The 17,328-nt window shown below is 51.4% G+C and overlaps 7 protein-coding genes across 7 annotated transcripts; 2 read left to right on the plus strand and 5 right to left on the minus strand.

The window, feature by feature from the left end:
* Positions 1-32: 32 nt before the first annotated feature.
* Positions 33-1,314, plus strand: M421DRAFT_423136 (uncharacterized protein). Its single transcript, XM_033593373.1, has 2 exons — positions 33-443; positions 517-1,314. Exons 1-2 carry the CDS (start codon positions 139-141, stop codon positions 1,157-1,159), a joined length of 948 nt encoding a protein of 315 aa, XP_033446398.1. The 5' UTR covers positions 33-138; the 3' UTR covers positions 1,160-1,314.
* Positions 1,294-2,735, minus strand: M421DRAFT_94260 (MFS general substrate transporter; the record flags this gene model as incomplete). Its single annotated transcript, XM_033598187.1, has 2 exons — positions 1,294-2,624; positions 2,672-2,735. 2 exons carry the CDS (start codon positions 2,733-2,735, stop codon positions 1,294-1,296), a joined length of 1,395 nt encoding a protein of 464 aa, XP_033446399.1.
* Positions 2,736-3,359: 624 nt separating this feature from the next.
* M421DRAFT_68302 (uncharacterized protein) lies at positions 3,360-4,653 on the minus strand (the record flags this gene model as incomplete). The annotated part of the gene is made up of 5 exons (XM_033596499.1): positions 3,360-3,808; positions 3,863-4,160; positions 4,213-4,266; positions 4,317-4,460; positions 4,510-4,653. 5 exons carry the CDS (start codon positions 4,651-4,653, stop codon positions 3,360-3,362), a joined length of 1,089 nt encoding a protein of 362 aa, XP_033446400.1.
* An 889-nt stretch (positions 4,654-5,542) lies between these two features.
* Positions 5,543-6,843, minus strand: M421DRAFT_102748 (uncharacterized protein; the record flags this gene model as incomplete). The annotated part of the gene is made up of 5 exons (XM_033586824.1): positions 5,543-5,643; positions 5,676-5,896; positions 5,947-6,257; positions 6,321-6,611; positions 6,655-6,843. 5 exons carry the CDS (start codon positions 6,841-6,843, stop codon positions 5,543-5,545), a joined length of 1,113 nt encoding a protein of 370 aa, XP_033446401.1.
* Positions 6,844-7,217: 374 nt separating this feature from the next.
* M421DRAFT_94263 (uncharacterized protein) lies at positions 7,218-7,961 on the plus strand (the record flags this gene model as incomplete). Its single annotated transcript, XM_033598188.1, has 1 exon — positions 7,218-7,961. The coding sequence occupies one exon, from the start codon at positions 7,218-7,220 to the stop codon at positions 7,959-7,961; it is 744 nt and encodes a 247-aa protein (XP_033446402.1).
* Positions 7,962-8,905: 944 nt separating this feature from the next.
* M421DRAFT_423141 (MFS general substrate transporter) lies at positions 8,906-11,935 on the minus strand. The gene has a single exon (XM_033593374.1). It carries the CDS (start codon positions 11,643-11,645, stop codon positions 9,261-9,263), a length of 2,385 nt encoding a protein of 794 aa, XP_033446403.1. The 5' UTR covers positions 11,646-11,935; the 3' UTR covers positions 8,906-9,260.
* A 3,030-nt stretch (positions 11,936-14,965) lies between these two features.
* Positions 14,966-15,736, minus strand: M421DRAFT_40695 (uncharacterized protein; the record flags this gene model as incomplete). The annotated part of the gene is made up of 2 exons (XM_033590323.1): positions 14,966-15,385; positions 15,437-15,736. Coding segments are annotated over 2 exons (720 nt in total), but the record flags the coding sequence as incomplete, so codon positions are not given.
* Between the last annotated feature and the right edge of the window lie 1,592 nt (positions 15,737-17,328).

Consider the following 17,328-nt stretch of genomic DNA (forward strand, 5'->3'; position numbering starts at 1 on the left):
TGGACAGGACTTTTTCTCAGTGCAAGCATCAACGACACAACAGCGGCCTGTTGACTGATTCAAAGAGTCGACGTGTGCGGATCTCCATTAACGGGTCTCGATTAACGGATCTCCAGATTCACAATTTCAATCGTCGATATGTCCGTAGCCAGAGTCATCTCGCAGAGTCGGACCGCCCTTTCCAGGGGCTTCACAACCCGACGCGCCGCTGGCTCGTTACTCCACTTTGTCAGCACAGCAGCTCCGCAGCTCCAGTTCTCCTCAAGTGCGCGGATTCAGGAAGAAGTTGTTCAGGCGCCGGCTACAGGGCGAGAGGCTCCTCTTACGGCGATCTGCAACGCGACCCCTGGAAACAATGCGCACTCCATTGCCGTTACGAAAATGGCCTGGAACACTGTCCCGGCTGATGTCGAACAACTTCTTCGCAACGCTGGCTGTCCTATGTGAGTAGATCAGAGGCGAGATGTTGATGACATCAAGCAGTCTAGGTCACGTGCTGTACTGATCCATCAACAGCAAGAAGCTCCAGATGCGAATCGAGCGTTTTACTTTCCAAAGTGATACTTCCGCCTTCATCGAGCTTGGTAGCAAAGAGCAAGTGGACAAGGCCGTTAAGGCGTTGAACAATCAGAAAGTCAATGGGCGCACCCTGAAAGTCACCCCGATGTCGGACACATTCTACTGGGACTCCGGTTTCAAAAAGCACCAGAGATTCTTCTACTATGACGCTACCACTCCATCCCAGGCAATTCAGGGCGTCCTGGACGGTCGAAGGTACAGATTGTACGTTGAGAACCCTGGCTGGGTCCCCGAGGTGGATGAGGCTATGTCCGTCAATGCCAAAAGACGTGAAGTCATCAATAAGGCCTTCGAACCCTTCAACGTGGAGGCAATAGGTGCGGTGCACCCGGTATGGAAGAAGGACGGGCGAGGCCACAAGACATTTGTGACACACATCGAATTCTCGACGAAGGAGGATGCGCAGCGCGCGGTGGACGCCCTGAACGACACCGTTGTCGAGGGAAAGCTTGTGGAACTAAAGCCGTTCACTGTCATTGGCAAGCGAGCCGAGCATATCGGTAGAGTGGACAAGGGTGTTCTTGCCCAGTTGCAGGAGGCTGGTCTCCTTACCTCAGAGGGTGACCCAGATGCCATGTAAATTTTGTCATTATCCGGCAGTCACCATGTAAGATACCTTGTATACTGAGCATTGCAAAGTGCAATTGGGATGATTGGAAAGAGAAGACACATAGCTTTTCCGATATGGACTATGAGAATCCACTTCGGTGTCCTTCACGAACTGCCCTTTCCGCCGATGGTTTCGTTGCTCCTCTCGACGACCCCAAAGTCAGCCTCGTCATTGTACTTGCTAACACCAATGGTCCTGACCACTAGCCATGCAGGAATCAGCGCCAGTGCCCAGATGCCAAAGTTGATGTACGTTCCTCCTACAGAGGCGATTATCGGAATCGCATTCAGTCCGTAACTGAGCGCCTGCCAGGCTGACTCCGTTCCACGCAGGAGCGCAGCAAGACGGATCGTTTCCTGTGGGCTCTCGGAGATCCGGCCAATTAGGAAGAAGGCGAAGTTGTAGTTCAGCTGAAAACCTGCGACGAGGAAGATGAAAGGTGCGAACGCACGACCAAATCCTTCGTCTGCCCAGTCGTATAGCGTAGCAGATTGTGAAAATCGTGTAACGTTGATGGTGAGCCAAACCCACCATGCGCCCTGCGTAGCCATGATGACTGCAAAAGCCCACCGCGCTCGCTTCTTCAGCGCTACACTGTGTGTGTCGAGCCACGCGCCGAGCAGGTTAGTAACCACGATGGCAACGACGCCGGACAAGAAGGAGCCGAGAGAGCGAGCGCGCACGCTGAACCAAAGGGCGATGTAGGTGTAGTACACAGCTTCGCTGTACACGCCTTGCCCAATCCAGAAGACCAGGAGAAGGAACTCCTTATTCAGGAACGTCTTCGTCGTCGCCTTGATCTCCTGCCACGGGCTATCGTAGATCTGCAGCTTCACCGGCACACCGTCCGAGCGCTGCACCCTCTCCGGCTTGTTCAGAAGTAGCGCGACAAAAGGAGCGAGGCATTGCAGCGCAATGAAGATCAGATACACGGTGTATCCAACCTTTCCAGCCCTGTCCTGCTCGTGGTTCAGACCCAGGTTGATGGCTCCACCAAGGATGCGTCCCATGCAGGTCCAAGTAATCCAGTACGCAATCATTCGTCCTCGATTCCTAGGTTCCGGGAACGAAATCGCAATTGCCGCTTCGCTCGCCCAGAAGATGCCAGCTGAGATGCCGCACAGCGCGGCGCCGAGAATGACAAGCCACTCTGTGCCGAAGCGGTTATTTGTGTACAGACCTGCGCTGTAGGGTGCGAAGCCAATGGTTCCTGCGACAAGCGCGCCTTTGATCCCAATGTACTTGACAAGCGAAGATGTGAGCCAGCAGGAAACGACCATTAGGCAGAAGGTCAGGGCGTTGGCAGTGTTGACCAGGTACGGTTCTTGTGCGCCACCGGCGCCCAACGAGTTCATGGCGCCCCATAGCCCAGGGGCTACGAGACTGCAAAAGCCAAGGACTGTAGCGTTGTAAAAGGGCGTGCGGTACCATTTGACTATTAGTGTTAAAGTGTGGAGATGAAGCTGATTGGCGTGGACATACTGGGTTCCTTGATTGGTTCAGTCGAGGCATGGTCGGATGCAACATGGTGTTCTAGGTCAGTCATGTTTGCAGGTTGATGCACGAAAGAGAAGCACACCCACGAGGTGAGGCTTCGTATATGCGGGCTGTACGCGGTGGAACCACGTGGAGAGACTGGGGGAGCGGTGAGCGACAATCGCGTTCCAACATTGTGGCTTTCAGAGGTACTTATTTGAAGTACATCCTTGCGTGATTGATGCTTGGTATTGAATACATGTTGGGAGATGGGCGATGTCGGATAAGTGTCTCGCATTCGATTGGTGGGCGGATGACGTGCTCCGTGTAAGGATTGAGGTGCGCATACCAAGCATGCACTAGCGCCTGGACATCTCCTCGGTACTTTGGGGTGAAGATCAACTAACTTCAAGACAAGCTTGCGCGCTCAAGTTCTAGATGATCTCCCCACCTCGCTTTGCACAACCTCATAACGTTTGAGGATACCTTTGAGTCATACTGTGCGAAGTGTAGGTTCGTTGTACAGGATTAACAGTAGCTCTTCATTTGGATGTCCCCAAAGACAACGCCTCTATGTTTTCTGAGTCTGTAAGCGCAAATACTACGCTACGCTATGCCATGCGTTCAGTCTCGATCCATCATTTATGCCGACAGGCCTCGACACCCCACCCATCTAAACCTAGACCATGGCTGTTCACCTCATGATCCGCCTGCTGTGACCGCTATCGACACTGACGCTGTTGTCAGGACCTATCGAAATGCTAATATTGGATGCTTCATCCTCGCTTCTGCCTCGCCGCTTGGAATCACGGTGCCTGCTGTTGCTATCGCTTCGCTCTGGCTGTATGACGAGCCATGTCTGGCCTCCACTATCGTCGTCTTGCTGCATGAGCTGGAGTTGGGGCCCATTGCGGCCGGTTGGCCGAGGCGACTTTGGTGGTGGTGGTGGTGCAGGAAATACCGTCGAGTATTTCGTGACTTTCAGAGGTAGTGTGGTAAGCGCGGCAGGAAGTGGCAATGACTCGATCAATGTAACTCTATCGAGAGGAAGCATCGATAGGAGAGCAGCAGGCAGATCGGTAGGCGAGCACCCAACAATGACATGTCGCAGATGGGAGTTTGCTGTGAAGAATGAGAGGTTCTCTGTAAATGTAAGTCATCAAAATCACGAAACAGCGGGTCAGCTAGTCGACCTACCTCGAATCTTTCGACCAGAACTGCCTTCTTTACCGACACCAACATCCACAAAATCGAAGCTTGCTATGCGGCCACTGAACGAAGTTGACATAGCACGCAGAGATCCCAGGTTGCTGATCTTATCTTGCCGTACCAGATACTTCGCTAGACCTTCGAGGTTCGCATATACTCGTACAATGATGTCCAAGTTGTCTGCATCTTCGAATTGTGGTCTGAGGTATTCTCGTGTACGGATAAGAAGCTCATCTGCTAGAGCCTCGCCACCTTGGGCCTTTTTGGTAATGTACTTGTCTTGGAACTGTAGTAGGTAAGCACTGCACTTCATCATGCAACTTTGTACTTGGACTCACGAGGAAGCCCTCAGCATCTACATCTATCAGCACCAACACGAAAGGACGTTTAGCCTGTTTGCTAGTGAGCATATGTGAACCCGGCGAAGTGGGGCTAGTCTGACCTGTTTTTGTGCCAGTGCGTCCTCCCTTGTCTTCGCCTCATGGACCTCAGCTTGCAGCGTTCGACGGACATTTTGTTCCGAGTTGAGATCGAGTTCGGTCTGTGCAAGCCGTGCTTCAGTCTTCTCGAGCTTGTCCAATAATTCCTTCAATGCGTCAGTCGACGGTGGACTAGGGTGGCCACTTCTCGTTTACCTCGATGAGTTCGATCCTCTTCTCCTCTAGTATGCGGAACTGTGCCAGTCGCTCACGATATGTCAGGGGACCCTGCGAAGGCGTGGGAGGTGGTATCAAGGCTAAAGCAGATACTGCAGCTGGTGGAGCCGGAGCCGGAGGCATAATTTCAGACATTTTGACGAAGACCTGTTGTCGATGGTTTGTATCATCGAAATCCGGGGTTACCTATGCATTTAAAGGTTGACGATCAACAACTTTGGGCTCCCAAGCCCAGGTGGCTTTGCATGCACGTCAAAGTGCGGTGACCCAGCAGGCCCTAGGACTCTAAACGTAGCGGACGCTGATTGGCCAGAAATGTGGAGCTCGTACAGTTCATTCGCTGCCTCGACAGTCGAGCCCACCGGATCGAGAAGCGCCTGCGCATGAGCTGGCGTTTGACTGAGGCGAGTTACGCGGGGCGAGCCGGGCGCTCATGCTGTGAACATGCGCGAGCTGGGATCGAGGTGGTAATCGTGAAGTGTGTGTTCTGTCCCTTTGCTCCTGTACACTGCTGCAGCAATGGACATCCGCTTACGGAACGATTGATTGTCGGCCTGATGTAGCGGTTGAACAAGAGTCATCTCGTCTGGTGTTTGTGCAGGCAGAGATGCCCAACGTCCTCGACCTATCAAGGCTGCGTTGACATGATAGCAGGCGACCGTTTCCGGAGCAAAAGATCCCGCAGACAGCGACACGGGCCGAGTCGAAAGACCTCGGACCATTAACGAAGTTCGCAATTTGCAAATGCTTAACAGCTTGCCTGAGGCTTCGCAAAGGTTCAGGCTTGAGCAAAGTGCAGCGAGCTGGGCACGGATACATTCGTCCAACGTACGCGGTGCTTGCGTTCATTCATCGTTGTTGCTCTGTACAAAGAATTTGTGCAGCACGAGGTGGTGTGGCTGTTCGTTTGTTGGCGGCTGGGGAAAAAGACGGCGCGCCCGGTGACGTCATTGGCGAGGAAATCTAGCAGTGCTATCACTATATTACACAAGATACGATCAGAGTCCTGACGCTACCCATCGTCCGTTTCAAAGTCTTCTTTTGCTCTCCTCGCAACACCTTCGTCCACCAAAAACCTCAGAGTGAGCATTGCTATTCCTTTCGCGCAATCCACTGCCGCCCTATGGCCGCCGTCCGTACCCCACAGGCTGCAAATGCTGGATTGTGAGCTGACACATCGTTCTTGGCGGGGATAACGAATGCGCCGTGGAAAATGGGTATGATGCGCGAGACATTGCCCATATCCGTCGAGGCATTCATCATCTTCTCCTGATCGATCTGGATATTGATGCGAAGGGTATCCATCCCTTGGGCGTACAGCTTGCACAGCGTTCTGTTCGCCCGAAGATTGAGGTAAGTGGGTGAACTGGAGGTGTTCAGTACTGGAGATTCACACAATTAACACGTGAGGCTTACGTGATATACTCCAGTTCGCAACCAGAAGCCAAGGCTGCTGCTTCGATACAATTCTTGACGCGAACGAGCAGTCTGTCTGCCCACTCCATCGTAGGGCTACGAACGTTCCAGTTCATCCGTGTATAGTCGGTGATGACGTTGGGTACGGTCCCCCCTGCCTCTATAACTCCGTGCACACGTTCGTCCGGCTCCATTTGCTGCCTCAGAAGACCGACGTTAGAATATGCCGATACTGCTGCACCAAGTGCATTGACACCATCCCAAGGCTCGCCTGCTGCATGAGCTGGCTTGCCCCGAAACTCGGTCTTGAACTTATGGCTTACTATCAGATTCAGGCCAGCAAGACCTTAGTAGTATCCAGGCCTGTGGAAAACCTGATGCGCAGCCAATGGATGTGCCATGATGGCTGCGGAAGTATCTTTGGGAAATGTACCAGCGTCGATAAGCTTCGCTTTTCCACCTCCACCTTCTTCAGCAGGGGCACCAAGTATCCGTAGCCGACCCTCGATGCTGTGCTTCTTCATAGCTTCTGCCGCAGCTATAAATGTCGCAATTGAAGAAGTTGCGATCAATTCGTGGCCGCATGAGTGACCGGTCCCTGGGAGCGCGTCGTATTCAGCACAGATGATGACAGATGACGACGAAACGGCCACCTGATCTATACTCTGCTTCAAAGCTAGTATCGAAGCCATAGGCGTGCTTCTCCACGTTGAATCCAAGAGATGAGAGATATTCTGTGATTGTTTGGTGAGCGAAATGCTCCTCGTACCCTAGTTCTGGATTCCCGTGGAGCGCTTTGTTGATCTTGTGAAGCTCGGCGTCGGCGCCGTCGATGGTCGATATTATGGTCGAGCGTGCTCCCCCAAGCGCTGTTTCGCTTTCGCTGTACGAACCCATCGTAGATTTGGATCACAGAATGCCCTATTGGATAAATAAAAGTCGATGTTAGTACTTGAGCTGATACAGTTGAAGCTGTGTGGGCAGACGAAGTGTGCAAGGTGATAGAGACTTTGATGCTCATGGCTGATACAGAGCAACTTTTGTAGGCTTGGAAGATGGCTTTCGGCCTTTTCAATCGAGATGTTGACCTCATTTGCAGATGGAGAAGCGCCCGATATGTAACGAGCGCTTATTTTGGATCAAATACTGGTAAGGTACCGTAACTAGCGTTGTCGCTTAGCGCAGGACCCTTCCTTCATCCGTCTATTGCTAGGCGTGCGTTCTTCCCCGCAAATGCCTTCAGGCAGCTCACCTTGAATGCTTTCACGCATATGGCGACAGAAGCGAACCATGCCTCTGAGACACGGCGCCGTAGCAGAGGTGGTTGTTGGACATGTCGCAGTCCAACGGTGAAGAAAGGCTGCGATCGACGCCGTCCTGTCTGCGGGCGATGTGAACGGCTCGAGATAGCTTGCGACTACGCTCCGCGACCGACTCTCGCTGAGCTTCGTAAGACTAATCGAAGCACAGGTTCTGCACCGAGCGCTCTGTCGTCTACCAGCAATGTAGCATCGCCCATCGGCTCGAGTGCCGCCCAAGAAGTGTACAACTCTCCCGCAGTGCCAGCCCATGGCAGCACAGCTGCTATCACAGACAGAAGCCCTGCGACTGCCTATTCGCCATCAATACAAGTATCCTGCATCGCCAGCTCTGCTTTGAGCCCCTCGATGAGGACGTCAACAGACACGGCAAGATGTATTCTGGAGCTATGTGAGGAAGAAGACGAAGCCATTCGCTATTTCCGAACCAAATTCGCGAAGTTGCATCATACGAAAAACTCAGAGTATTCATTGGTATCTCTCATGTTCAGCATCGCGCAAGTTGAACCCATGGTCATGCATATGGTCTTGGCAATTGGGCATGAAGAGATGGACTATCGACGTCATCGGTGTTTGCCCAGCGCTGAACATGCACCGTCGCATCATTATGGACAGTCTCCGAGAATCATGGCCGATGCTATCGTGCCATCAAGCGATACCACGAAAGACCTACACACGATCCTTACTGCCCTTTGATTGATGCTGATATACGAGCAACAATTCGGTGACGAACGCTGCAGAACATATCTGAGCGATCTCCAGAGAGTGGCATCGTTGTTGCAGTCACAAAGTGGTGACCTACTTCAACTTCCTCCACTCAAACTTGGGGCCCTCGAGAAGGCTTACGTGCCTCTTCGGGCAGACATGTCAATGATGGAATCGAAAATTTCTCTCTACTCCGCGCGCGTCCGGATTTGGATTATTTTGTTGGAAACTGCGGCTGCAACTTCCGGTGTTGGTGGACACGTGAATAAAGCCATCTTGACCATGCTTCTCTCGAACCCCACAGTCTCTCGCATGCGCTCTAAGGATCCGATAAAGGCAGTGGCTCGCCTCCATCACTACTCCAATTCCTTGTACCGATTAGCCTGGGGTAATGCTTATCCTTAAGCCGAGCTCTTGGACGATGTGAAGAGCCGGAACGTTTATGCTTTGCTCGGTCATTGCGCATATCTGCGCTTTTTGACTACCCAGCTAGCGACACTGTGTCGAGATGACCCTACTTCAGCAACAGAACAAGCACACGAGGTTAAATACTCGATAGATTAGGTCGGTGACCTCTTCAGAGAACTTGTGGAGGTGGCTCACAAGCTATCTTTCAAGACAGACAACAGCCACAGACTGGTAGCGAATGTGTGAGCGATAGTGCCAATGTACTACGCAGTTGTCTTGGACTTCAAGCGCTTGACGGCCTTTGATGAGCATATGGACGAACGACAACGCTATACGCTACAAGAGATCATGCATCTCTGCTTTTAAGACTATACGCATAGTGGAGATCAGCCGGATTTTAGGGTCGCTTGGCCCCTATTCATGGCGGCTCTCGACACCCAAGACATGCTGCACCAGAAGTTTATCATCCAACGTTTCGAGCCCTTTCGATTTTATGGCAAAAACTATGAGCGTACTTATCGCTTCTTAATCGCTGTGATACCATTGCAAAGGCGCAACAGCAAGCGCGTTGACGTCAGATCGCGAATGGAGCAAAATGAAGTGTTCGATTTGGGTTGATGAACAAGACTATCGCTCTGTGACGTAACGCTTACTATGTAGGTTTTAGGACGCTACGGCTGCTTATAATTGCTGTAGGTTACAGCGATTGACCTTCACTGTGAACCTGTCCTTCCCGTTGGTAACGCTGGCACATGCATTGTAATATCAACTACCCCACAAAGCAACATCATGTGTGGCAACAAACATCTTCCCCTGGCTTTGTGCCAAATCTAAAACAAGATGCGATGATAGTGCAGCATTATTTGAGTGGGTTTCGTCATCCTATTTGGTGTATGCCAGCTCTGTACGAAGATCGGGATTCACTTTCGCCGTTATCCATTGCGAAAAGTGTCCGCTGGGTCGGTGCATTTTCTTCCAAGCTGGAGCTGGTGGTGCGACGATATCACCATCATCCAATCTAATACCATCTTTTCGAGATGTACGTCTATCAGAATGAATGCTTCTGCGAGACTCTCTCCGAAACGTGTCATTCATCTCGAGGTCCTTTGCGCTTAGTGGTCCTGGTTTCGTGACATCTTTCTTCACGCTCCGCCATTCCATACCCATGGCAGCAGGTATGGCTAAGCAGGCGACGAAGAGAACCGCCAGGAAAGTACCTTGCGTCAATGAATCGTTGTAAGCTTCCAACACCCTTCCACGAACCTCAGGTGCTAGGCCTTTCGTCAATTCCGTTGCGCCAGCTCCCAGAATATGGCCTACATCAATGCCATGAATGCGCTTGAGGCCTTCGGAGAACTTGCTGATGTACAGATTCTGGCCGACAGCGGTGAATACCGCACCGCCAAGTGTTTGGCACAGCGACAGCATTGCGGTGCCGATTGGGATGTCGCGCCTCTCAAGAATGGCCTGGACTGCTAGATTGGCGTGCTGCATTGAATTACCAACACCAACACCTAAGACGATTAGGTAGCCAATCCACTGGGCATCTTTCGTATGAGTAGTCAACGTGGTAATCAAGCCAGTTCCTACAGCCATACAGCAGGCTCCGAAGATCATAAAAGGGGTGTAGTATCCGAGGCGCTGGATTAGCCCACCGGACAAAATTGAGGCGAATACAGTTGAGAGTACCAGAGGTAGAGAGTTGGAACCAGACTGGAAAGGAGAATCTCCTCGGATGGCTTGGAACCACAGGGGCATGTAAATTGAGATTGTCAACATCGTGGCGCCGACGCACAACTGCGATGCACAGCCGCACCCAATACTGCGCTGGAACAGGATGCGAGCCGGTACCGTAGCGGTGGTGTTGCGAGTAATGTATTGCCATACTAAAAAAGCTGTGAACAGGATGGCAAAAACGGTAAGGAGAATGATGATCCGAGGTGAATTCCAGGCGTCCTCTGTAGCGACCCACTCCAGAGCCAACAGAAGACACGTGATTCCAGGAAGGAATAGGATAGTCCCAAGAGGATCCATCTTCCGCACCGTATCTTTCCAGCCTTTCCTTGGTGGCTTTGTGTCGTCGATTTTCAACAGGAACATAATCACGACTATCGTTATCGCACCCAGTGGTAGGTTGATATAGAAGCACCATCGCCAGGTCAGCCCGCTTTCTGTGAATGCACCGCCAAGCAACGGTCCTGTCACGCTTGCGACACCGAAGCATGCACCAAACAAGCCTTGCAACAATGGCCTCTTGTGCAGAGGCACAGTGTTCATCATAATCAAGATGGCACCGGTGAATACACCACTACTTCCCAGACCTGCAACAGCTCTGCCAATTATAAGCATGAGACTGTTCTGTGCCGCACCGCAGATTGCGCTTCCGATCTCGAAGAGGGCGATGCCTGTCAAGAAGGCCGGCTTGGTAGGGAAGAACGTGTATATGCGGCCGTACAAGAGGATAAAGCCGCACGACGTGAGCATGTACGCTGATGAGTACCAGCCAATGTCCTCCAGACTGTTGAATTGATTCGTTATCGAAGGAATGGCTGGCCCTAGGATCGTCCGGTCCAGTGCGACGAGAAAGATGGACACGTATAGTGATAACATTATTAGTATAGTCTTCGGTAGAGAAGGATATGGACCATAGCTTCCAGGTGGTCCACCAGGGGGCCCTTCTGGTCTTCCTTGTGAAAATCCCTGTGGTGGTCCTTGGGATGTTCCCTTCTTCGGATGCATCGGTGGCGGAGCGAAGACGACTCCTTCGTTTTCAGCAGTCTGCACACCTCTCAGTTGGCTAGCTCTAGCTCTCGTCGCTGGTGTTAGAAGACTAATGACAGAGTCTGTGGCTTGCTGAGCACTTCCCCGGCGTGATGGCCAGGAGATGTTATCAACGCCAGTCCCTGCTGTACTCGGAGATGGAGAACACGCTCTTTCTGGACCATCGCGCGTCATCACCAGTCGCGGTAATTCCATCGTATTCAGGTCGGTTCTGGATTTAGCAGGCTTTACGTCGTCTTTTGCGAGTGTTTGTGGCTCCATGGAGGTTGTCGATGTGCAGTATCGATGTCCGTGCGAGTCTCTTGGATGGTATGATGTCTCGCACTTGCATGCAAATGCGGTGACAGTCTTTTTGGATGAGCCTTTGCCCTGCAACTGCTCGTTGTGGGGTTTCCGGACAGCTGTGCCATGGCCGGGGGTGCAGTACTCTATCAAGCTCCCGGCTGCCCGTGCGTGAGGCGATGCTCCTATTGGAGACGCTGTCATGGCGGGGCCTTGTGGCTTAGATACTGCCGAGATCAGCCATGTATAACCTGTATAGCTATGTATCTATCGGGTCGCAGACGGTCTCGCTGAATTGTCATCACGTTTACGAGAAGAGAAGGAATTTTGCACACATAGACACTGCGGCGGCCATGCACAGAGCAACCATATATTGCGCATCCACGACATTCAGCAGCTTACCTATCCCGTCGCTCCTGCTCACGATGCATGCCCTCAGCTCGGGTAGTGTCGACGTCGATTCTCCGACAATCTTTACTCTGCGCGCATCCAAGCCCCAAATTCCAATACATTCCTACATTGACTAGCGAGACAGCTCTCCACTTTTGAATCGCAGATCCTTGCTCTAATTGCATCTGCCATCTGATTCCAAGCGCCGAGACACACCTTTCTCGTGAGCTGCGATGCGGGTATGCAGGTCAGCCGGGGCGGACCCTGGGGACCCGAAGGGTCATCCACGTCATCTCCGAGATGCACGACGCCCCACGACTCACGAGAGTTCATTGGCAGAATCGACTTTCGCATCTGCGACAGCCCATAAGGCCCCAGATTATACTCATTGTGCAACACTACGTTCGAGCTGTCCCGGAAAGAACCACAATAGTACCATGAAAGTGAAATTTCAGGACCAGTGCTGGTGTCGAACTAGCTCTCACCGGCAACATCACACGAAATGCATCCACGTTCCCACATCATAGTTGTCCTTTCAAACTGCTGCACCTTCGATCTTGCTATTTTGGAAGGGACCCTGGTGCGTTGTCAAAAACTGAAAAGAGATATTCTCATTAGGTTCCAGATGCATCTTAATTTGGGGACCCGACGCTGTGCAAGCGATCTCTGCCGAAGAGGCACGAAATTTCCGCAACCTGGCCGGGCGACTCTTGAATGAACAATTTAGCGACGTTCATTCAGTAGACAAACTCAAAACTATCCGGTCCCTCGGGTCACAGCCCAATTAAGTTACAGGTCAGGAAACCATGCGAATCTGAGGTAGGCAGTGATCGTTTGTGCGTGTCGCTCAGTCTGATTCCGTTTCTAGAGGCTACAAAAATTTACGATTATAGCTAACTTCTGCTGCTACTCAAGAGACCCTGATTGTCAAAACGTCCCATCAATGGTGCCTACATCTATATCTACTCTGAACTTCAATGCTATGAACGTTGTCGCGCACATAATTGTCACGCTCTCTGGCACCAACCCTCCGAACCTCAGGCTGCGATAATTGATAAGTGTTTTGTGAATCATCATTCGTCTTGCAATCTTTACATCGCGAATTTCCGCATGGCTCAGACAATTTCGAGCGACTACACACAGCCCCGGAGGGATATGCACAGCCTGTGGGACTCTCTTGATTCTGATCAGTATATAATCGCAACTGGTCTAGCTTTCGACAAGTGCAGGAAAGTCCGTGTTCGAATCAATGGGCTATAGTCTGCAGATGCGTTGTCCAGCTGTGAGTTAGTCGGGGTATTGGTACCACGAAAGCACTATCCACAGAGGAGGATAACGAGTCTGGATACTGGTCTTCTTATTTGGCTAAACAGTAGGTTAACCGGTCTTGTAAGTCTTCGTAAGCTCAGGGAGTCTGTTGAGAAGCCTCAAAGTCAAGGTATCCCTTGGAGACATCCTGCGAGACTAATGTCTGATTTAGTCTGCCCTTTGTTGTAGGCTTTCCTTTCTGCTTTATCTGCACCACGCTTGGACACGCAGTGCTGTTGATGACGACATTAGAGACCTCTGGAGTCTAATACTGGCTTTCAAATGGGTACAATCCTAGGGCAGATTTTTGAGTAGGGTGTCTATCAATCTAGCCTCGGTCCTTGTGTCGGTGGCAATGCCGATGACACGTATGAATCGCAGGACCGCGAAGAAAAGTTTGACTGTTGTTATTCCTTGGTTCATTCAAAGGAAATCTTCCCTGGCACGTATGAATTGTGGTACTTCTGCTGATCAATACCCACATCATCGACTCCAACGAAATACTTCAAAGATCGACAACATGAACACTCTTCTTGCCTTCGTCACTAGCCTTGTAGTCATTGCCCTAGTATTGAGCATCGTTTTTCCTGCTTACTTTACAAGAGTCTCCGTCGTACGTCTTCGCTTGACCTGTTATGGCAGTCCAATACTGTAACTGTGTGAGCATTTTCGGTCGGAGACTGTGATCAATGATTGTATTGCTATCTGTTGTCGTGTTGTCTGATGTTTTGCTACCGAAGCTCTCAGCTCTCAGGCAAGCGCACTTGCCCACCAGCAGTACCTACGGTACCTGTTACAATAGGATATCATGTGATCTAAGCCACGTGGTTACAGGTACTGATAGCTGCGTATAGTCACGCGCCGCACGAATATCCACCACTGTTGCCATCTCACCCGAGCATGTAAGCGTCAAGACTGCCTCATAGAGGAGCTCGATACTTACAATTTATGCGGACCAGCAAATTACTCCCACTTCCATGGATCGAAGTTTGGTGTGCACGAGCAGATCACAAATACTGAGCCAACTGCGGAAACGGAGGCATTAGCTTCGTGCATTTCGCGGAAGAACTGGTTGGTCTTCCGGATCACATCCAGTCGCTCACATAGAGGTCAGTACAGCCGCTACAATCCGAAGGGAGATTGTGCTATTGTGTTGATTACTGCTGACTTCGACTTTAGGTTGGGATCCGTGATTCTGCACGGGCCGGTTGAAAGGACTTGCTGCGGACTGAGGTCAGTCATGTTCTATGACATGCTCACAAACTAAATCAAAGTGGAGAGGATGAATCTGGTGATCTGCTCTCATGTTCTCTAGCTCCTGTGCGCAAAGCACAGACGGGGCGCGTCTGTTGAAGCATGTGTTGTGAAGTGTGACCAATCGAAGATCAGCTCTATCGTCAGATTGATAGAGAGTGTGAAAGCAGAGCATGCTGACAGGCACTGCAGGGAGAGTTCGTAGTGGTACAGGAAGTCTTCCCTGAGCTGAGCAAACGACGTCACCAGTCATTTAGCAGCCAAAGAGATCGCTAATGACGTTGTTTGTAAGAATATCTATTGCGGGCGACTTTCTACCTCCGCCGTCAAGCTGCGGTGGCTCCAGCCCTTGTGTCTACGTTCTTACTGTCAAATAATCCAGTAGTCTCTGCTTCAACATTTGCTGGTGGTGCGGTATCCTTCGAAGCCTCTTCAGGCTCCTCCGCATCCTCCTCGATCTTGCTGAGCCTGGCATCAAACTGCCTCTCTGGTCTCAAGGTGTCGAGCTCAACTTCCCCAACTTGCACCTGCTTGCCATTTCCAGTTCCCTTGCCCCCCTCGAGATCGACATACTCGAGATCGACATCCTTGGTGTAAATTTGCTCGTTGTAAGGCATTTCTTTCCCACCGACAATGAGTGCCCAGACTGACAGCATTGTGATGGTAACGGCTGCGAGGAAGAAGGGGGTCATGATCATCCTGCCAGCAACCTCAATATGGCACTGTGCGCTGTAGTCTTTCCTTGCATCACCAACACCCCTCGCGTCCTTGAGTTCGCAGGTCCAGGTCTCGAGATCAAAAGTACCGGAATCGTAGCGGAAGTAACGGTAGCCTGAAGGAGAGGCAACATTAGGATCCTTAGGAATGAGCTGGTATTGGAATGTCGATGATTTCTTGTGAGCCACCGATATGGCAATCAGCGCACATAGGACGAGGACGGCGTTGATAATGTGCAAGATCATTGCGTTGCGACGGAACGCACGTGTCTGGGTCTTCTTAGCCATTAGCTTCACGCTCATGTATGCAGTCATTGACGAACTCACTCGTCTGCCAGCTCTCCAGTCCCAAACAAGGAAACCCAAGTGTGCCATGCTGAGGAGTATGTTGAGCATGGCCACAACTAGCACAAGCTTCTCCGGTACACGGAACAGGTTGTGGGGAAGCGCAGCCACCAGGCCATTGTCCGCCGGCTTGCCCTGGCCCTCATCGTTCACAAGGTAAAAGCCCATCTCGGCGTTGATCTCGATGAAGTTGTAGCCAAAAGCTTTAAGGACTAGGGTCGGGATTGACAGCAGAAGAAGAAGCGTCAGTGATATAACCGAGAGAAACCGCGACAGTCGATTAGTGCGGTTATGAACATATGGCGGTAGGCCGACATGTGGAGTTGTACTGTTGCGCCCATTGACTTTGACCGTGATGGCATGGACTTTCGACGTGATTTCGTTCATGACAGGCTGGCGGCCTTTCCCCGACTCTTCTTTGGTCTCGATACCTAGCGGAACACGTTACGATTGTACCTGTATTAGATGATTATATATACCCAGCTCCCAAGCGTGACTGTTAAGAGGTCAAGTTGGCAGCCTGTAGCTGAAGGTCAAATTAGAAACAAGAAGAGGAAACAGGTGATGAGCGAGCGTCGAACAACGTTACACAGCAGTGAATACATGGGATTATCCCGCCCGTTCAAATGTGTGGCATGTATGCTGCAAACCTCTGTCATTGCTGTAACTGTCACGTTTCGCAAGTTCACCGCCTGGTCGTAGGCTCGGCTGTCAATGCTGTGCTACCAGCATTTCGCTGCTTGTTCGCTCTAGGCTCGGCTGCGCTTTGAACGGGGCCAGAGTATGCCGCTCCCTCTTGCTGTCTTTGATGCTGTCGGCAGCGATCAAACGTGTGATGAAGTTCGAGATTGGTGGTTGTGACGGCGCGAGACAGGTGCCGTTAGAGATTTGCGACACGCACGGGCCGGACAATGTCCGAACTGGAACGCATCAAGTAACGTTCGAGTGCAATGCTAAGAACCACAATGAGGCCCGAGTTCGCTCTGAGGCTCTCAGGTCGATAATTTGATTCAAGACTCGTGGTCGATCTGCAAATGTGTATATAGTCGTTCAAGCAAGGATAGGTAACGTGCGACCGATGTTGGTTAAGGCGCATGGCCTGCACTGCTCCAGGTAACGCCGGGCTGAACAGATGTCGGTACAAGGGGATTAGAACTGATATGCTTTCGTGGGTGAGAGGTCTTGATCAGTAGAGAAACGAGCATGGCATGAACCTTGGGATGGGTAATGTATTACAAAAGATGGTATCGCATTGAAAAGCAATTGACGACACCGTCTCCCACTTCTCAATGCTTCTGAGAGTTAAACAGCATCTAAAACGTTTGCGGAGTCCATGATGCTGCCGGGGGATGGCTGCAGAGGTCTTGTGTGAGTAGGGACGAGTACAGTCACGTAATATAACTTCTCGAACGTTGTGAAAGTCACCATCCGAATACCCGGCTACCAATCTAAGCGAAGCCACAGGTTGATGGCTGGGTACGAGATAACTGTACGGTTGTTTTTCCGGCGGCGGTCGTCCTGAGATCTTCGTCCGATTGACTCCGGCGAGGACATTGGCTGCGGCTCGCTAACTCCCTCCTTCCCTTGACAGCTGCGTCTGATTGGCGCTTTCGACAGCACTTGCGCCCATCGACTGCGGATCCCGTTACTTCCAAGCCAACCTCATCGAAACTTGAAGGTCGCCGCCGAGGCCTATCCTATAGGAAGAATGCGGGTTGCGACTGGGGCTGAGCCAGGCTTCAGGCGGAGATTTAGCGGAGATTTAGCGTCCTGAAGTTTGTTCAGCCATCGACGACAGATCCACGCGCATTCGAGCGCATTCGGTCTTCCTACCTCTACGGCGTGCGCTTGGTCTCGTATGAGTAATGCGACAA

The sequence above is a fragment of the Didymella exigua genome, assembly GCF_010094145.1.
Source record: "Didymella exigua CBS 183.55 unplaced genomic scaffold M421scaffold_24, whole genome shotgun sequence".
Lineage (NCBI taxonomy): Eukaryota > Fungi > Ascomycota > Dothideomycetes > Pleosporales > Didymellaceae > Didymella > Didymella exigua.

What these genes read in the sequence shown, in the direction of transcription:
- M421DRAFT_423136 (XM_033593373.1), top strand. Translation starts at nt 139, where the DNA reads ATGTCCGTAGCCAGAGTCATCTCGCAGAGTCGGACCGCCCTTTCCAGG. An exon ending in CGCAACGCTGGCTGTCCTAT is followed by an intron (nt 444 to 516) that starts GTGAGTAGATCA and finishes ATCCATCAACAG; the next exon opens with CAAGAAGCTCCAGATGCGAA.
- M421DRAFT_423141 (XM_033593374.1), bottom strand. Translation starts at nt 11,645, where the DNA reads ATGACAGCGTCTCCAATAGGAGCATCGCCTCACGCACGGGCAGCCGGG.